The sequence below is a fragment of the Phalacrocorax aristotelis genome, chromosome 4 (genome assembly GCF_949628215.1).
Source record: "Phalacrocorax aristotelis chromosome 4, bGulAri2.1, whole genome shotgun sequence".
NCBI classification, from domain to species: domain Eukaryota; kingdom Metazoa; phylum Chordata; class Aves; order Suliformes; family Phalacrocoracidae; genus Phalacrocorax; species Phalacrocorax aristotelis.
Genome location: NC_134279.1, coordinates 24,333,963 through 24,339,154, shown reverse-complemented (window position 1 = coordinate 24,339,154; position 5,192 = coordinate 24,333,963). Strand labels below are relative to the sequence as shown.

The window sequence follows — 5,192 nt, the reverse complement described above, 5'->3', positions numbered from 1 at the left end:
AAAAAAAAAAAAATCTTGATTTTAAGGAAATCATCACTTTTTGGAACATCTCTGTTCATGCTCAGGAGTAACAACAGGAAGGTCTGTGCTGGTGTGCTCTGACAGTTACAAGCAGTTCATTCATCTGTTGTCCAAAACCATTCCTCTAGCACTACCTCTTGAAACCCTTTGCAACCTGGTATTCTTCTAATGAATGCTCTTCGTCTTCACGAAATCTTGTTGCAGAGCCCAAGATCTCAGGTAACTTTTATCTCAAACTCTGGCTGTTTGCTAATACCTAATTCTGTTGCAATATATTTTTTACCTGTCCCATGTGGGTAGAGCTGGCCTTTGAACTTCTGGGCACATTAGGGAAATTTCTGTGCATCTTACAGGGCAAACACTTCAAGAGGCTCCTTTCCCCAGTGTGCTTGGCCCGGGTACTCAGGGCACCGTAATTAGTAGTCTCTAAACACTGATGAAGACCTTAATGTTAGTAACCCACTGACAATGCTGCTGACTTTTATCTCTGTGAGCGGATCACCATGCATAGCCTCAGCCTGACCATTCTAGGCAGAAATTGCTACATGATTCTTTGCATTACATCCCAAATGTAATAAGCTGCTTCTGTTCTAGGAGTGTGTTTTGTAAGGATGACAGGTTTAGTGATCACAATATTAAAAAAGAAAGAATTCCTTCGTTTAATTTTTTAAGGTATTTTCTTGACTCCTGGACTGAATTGGTTTGTAATCAATCTCCAGCGCTCTATTGAGAGCTGGAGTTCCTGTGGGTGTGGGTGTGTTTCTGGGTGGAGCAAGGTTTTCCTTTGTGCACAAACTTTTTTTGAGTTTTATAATACTTGAAAAAGAAATGGGGCTGGGGGGCGAAGGGGAAGGGAATGCCCAGGGAGGACATTAGTACTTGACAGGTATCTGTGTATTCAGTCAGTAAAGCCCCATGTAAGGTAGGTAACTGCAACAACGCCCTTTCTACAGGGAGCTAGAATTCAAAAAAAGCAATTGATCAAAGCAAAGGAAGATGTTGGAGAAATAGGAGATGCCATGTAGCAGTGCTCAGCTTTTCCCACTGTCCTAAAAATGGGCTGTCCAGACACTTGCTCCTATAATTGCATTGAAGTTCCTGTGAACAGGCATCTTTGGGGAAAGATGGAAAAGGACTAGGTATGACTAGGTGAAATTTTCCTCTTGCTGTTTTTCTACCCTCTGTTGCTGAGGTTCTTTCTAGAAGATAAGTGTTTCCACAAAAACGGCTGCGAAATCTTGAGACTTCCTTGGAAAACCAAATACTTCAAGCTTTTTGGCACAAATACAAGCGCATCAAAGACTATAAATGAGAATTTTGGTTTCTGGTAATTTTTCTTTTTGATTTGGGATTTTAGATGCGAGTGCAGAATGTGTTACTAAAGAATATCTATTTTTCCCCTCTCTAGCTGGCTCTGAAGAATCATGTTTGTGCTGGGAGAAGGGAATTCCAAGGAGATTGGTGGCCTTTTTCACAGAGTAAGCATTTTCCACAGGCGGGGTTATGCCAACTATTAAATGACTAACATGTAATTAGGAGGCTGGATACTTATAGTTGTCATGTCCCTGATGCCAAGGGAGTCCAGGACAGCTATGGAGGAGTGAGCACTGACGGAGATCAGGCTTGGCTGACCAAGCCTTTATGTCTATTTGTGTTCAGCCTTTCTGTTGGCTACCTCAGGAGGCAAGTGACTTAGTGTTGCGGACGGTGTGGTGCCTCTCCGGTGTGGGTTTTACTGTGAGTGGAAGGTGCTACCGCTCAGGAGAAGGCCTGCTGTAGGAATACAAGTTGGACAGAAAGGGAGTGCTGGAAAAGGGAAATCTCACACACTTCCTGTTCTGCTGTGGTGAAGAACAAGTCTTCTTGCCTGGGCAGGTTTATCTGCTCTGTCCATCTGTGCCTAGGGAGCTCTTTGATGCGGAGCTGATCTGAAGGTTCGAGTCTCCTTATCAACTCCATGCTTACCTCTGTTTGTTTTTATTCTGAAGTTCGCTCCCTCATTTTGCAATAACCCACAGGGTGCTGGGTGTTGCGCCAGCTGTGCCTCAATGAAGGATCTTCATTCAACACCTTTCCCTTCCCGTCACACCAGTCAATGCGACTCCTGCATTTTCCAGCAGCATTCGCTACGCAGTCCAGACTTTAGTCAAGCCTTGGTTGGTGGTCAGAAGGGCTACCAGACCTACCGGGACCTACCATGGGATCTTCAAAAGTAGGTGGCGTGTTTTAACTTGGCAAGTCTGATTTGGAGGTTTATTGATGGTAAAGGATACTGTCAATGGGACAGCTTTAGGACTTCAGGGACATAGATCCAGAAATCTGTTTGTTCTCTTGCCTGACCTTGGACCTTATTGTTCTATCTCTGCCCCTTTCATCCTTTTAGATGTAGGGTACATCATGGATCCATCTGAAATGTGCAGCCTGAAAAGAGGCGATAGACGTAGGGAAAGATAAACAGTAAGTTGCAGGCTGAAAGGGATGTTTTGGAGGTTGTGGTCTGGATGAAAAGAATGACATATGGCTGGAATAAGAAATGCAGAGGAAATCATTCCCTAGCATGGCCAGGAGCACAAAGATTTGCTTTCTGTTTAGAAAGATGATGAGATGGCTTAGGTTGACACTTATTTCTCCTTCCTGTGCTTGTCTTACCCTGCCCCTGGCAGGCTTTTATTGCAGCAGTGCAGAATCCAGGAAGCTTTTTTGTGTCAAAATCAAATGATTTTGGGAAACCATGGGTTTTGGTCAGGTGTAGTTGCAATATTATTTCCCCCAAACCCTGCAAAAGGTCCCAGTTAAATCAGTGATGGCAGCACAGCTACGTGAGGATAATGTTATAGGTGTTCATCATTCCAGTTTTGACCCTAGTTCTTTCACAGAAGAAGCCATAATTTCTGGAGAGTAACAACAAGGTGTTTCGTATCTGAAAGTATTTTGTGCAGTCAGAGATGCTGGATATCCTGTTTTGTCTTACTATAACAATATTTAAGATGATGCCGGAAAGTTCCGAGTTTTTTTACAAAAATAAGTCTCCCAGCTGCAATACTCTACTATGGTCTCTTGGGTCAGAGCAGGGATCTAGTCATAAATGTACAGCGAGCCTCCTGGGCATTTGTTGTTTAACACCCTGGCTCCTGGATTCGCGTGGCAATAGGAGATGCTCAGTCTCCTTTGAGGTTTTTTTTTGTTATTGCTTCAGCGATTGATGAAGCTTAAAAATGTGACCTCAGAAAAAAATCCAAAAGAATCTGAAAACAAAATTTTTTTACACTGTAATGATTTGGCTGGATGGCTGAATTTTTGTGTGTGATTGCTAAAGACTACAATATTAGTATCCTGTCTGGCACTGCTTTGGGCTTTGGGCTGTGAACGATTGCAAGATACCACTGGTTTTTTTCCATCCTCAATATTTTTAAAAACTGGGGTCTTTAAAATAGTTTCTGGACATGTTGAAATAGAAACATTGTTTCTGGATTGACAAAACTTATTTTTTATGCCCACTTAAGTATGTTTCTCATTTTGTTAGGACAGTATAATTTTAGTCCATACAGTGTTGACTTGCTAGGAGAAGACTGAGTTCAGCTTTTGGTTCCGTGCTCCTTAGTGGTACCCTGCTCAATACCCAAAGATTCTCTGCCCTGTTTAATATCCATACCTTAAAAGCTATGCTGCTCTAACTGTCAGGTGGGGAAGAAACACCCATCAGTTTTGAATACCAGTTTGTGCATGTTACGTAAAGAGGGAAAACTAAATGACAGCTTTCTATCTAGCAGAATTGAAAACCCATTCCTTTTTCTAGTTAGATGTAAATCTAGTTGCCATGTCTTGTTGATATCAGCAGTGGTGTAAATAATTTTAATAACAGTGTGCTAGAGGGTAGTTAAACAACACCTGAGTCCACTTTGGTTGTCTCCTAGTTAGGAAAGGATTTAGTCGTTTAAATAATTGTTTAGATTATTATAAAATCTAAAGTACATTACAGGAAATCTCTATTACATAATGAAATATTTACACATTTGGGAAGGGATGGAGACTGCTTGGTCTTACTTAAGGACCCTGTGTAGCCTGTTAAATGTCCAGAGTTCTTTGGACAGGGATGTAGATCTGAGCATGGAGCTGTAAGCCTTGCTGTTTGAGCTCATTATGCCATGCCTTAGCCTCTTATGAAAGTGGTGCTTCAGTATTAGCTTTATCCAACTCCAAGATGCCTCTCTTCACAACATTTCAAGCTATGTTGGAATGAGTCCTCCACAAAATCCTTCAGGAAGCAAAGCTGCTAAGGAAAACTGGGTGGAGTAGACAGCCGTGCTGGTCTTGTCCCTGTATTGTGCTGTGTCCTGCAGTCTGGGAAGCAAATGCAGTGTCCTACCTGCAACTTCCTTGTGAAGATCTTGTGCCCTGGCAGGGTGAGGTACAGAGGAGCTGGTGTTGTATACGGTAGTCTAAAAGTGAATATGTAGGTGGAAATGCAGTGCTACTTGCACCAATTTGTCATGCAGTAGGTGGGCAAAATGAGTGTAAATTACAGACTGCTGAGGTGTAGCAGGAAATGGATACTAGCCCTGGTGCAAGGACACTCATGTCCCATTGGCATTAGTGAGAATTAACCTTGATTATTGCAGGAGGCAGATGCAGTTCCTGCATGGTATCAAACAGAAACCTATTCTGCTCAGTTTGCCCCAGAGCAGATCCTGATTCCAGGACACACTAGTGAAATACTTTTGATTCTGGTACACACAACAACTGACTTGACTCATATGGAATTGGTAAAATTTGTGTTTCCTTGTCACATTCACTGAGTTTTGGACCATTTTAGACAGGAAAAACAGAATAAGAAAAAGACCTCTTCCTACGCCTAAAAATCTAGTCATCTTACTTAACTGAGCCAACCCCAGTGTAAAGCCAGCAGCTTTTCTGGCCTCTGCTGTTCCCGTTAGAGGGTGTTGCAGAAGTGCCTCACTTTATTAATTTTTTTTCACATACAGTTTATTGATTGGGCATTTTGGGTCAGCATAAGCTTTTAAAATCTCTTCCATCACATACTCCTTCCACATCTGTATTTCTGGTTACACAGAGATCTTCATTCTGAATGAAGTTGAGCTAATGCAAAGCTTGGGATGGCTTAATCTGACATGCTTCTGGTACAAGACAATCTGAAAACTTCATGTGGTCTG

General features: G+C 42.2%; 1 protein-coding gene across 1 annotated transcript in view; it reads left to right on the top strand.

Moving 5' to 3' along the window:
- The first annotated feature begins 1,429 nt into the window (after positions 1-1,429).
- Positions 1,430-5,192, top strand: part of LOC142056192 (transmembrane protease serine 11E-like) — a 45,014-nt gene continuing 41,251 nt past the window's right edge. Inside the window, exon 1 of the mRNA XM_075090597.1 lies at positions 1,430-2,233. Coding sequence (XP_074946698.1) covers positions 2,070-2,233 — 164 coding nt within the window. The 5' untranslated portion in view covers positions 1,430-2,069. The remainder of the gene's footprint in view (positions 2,234-5,192) is intronic.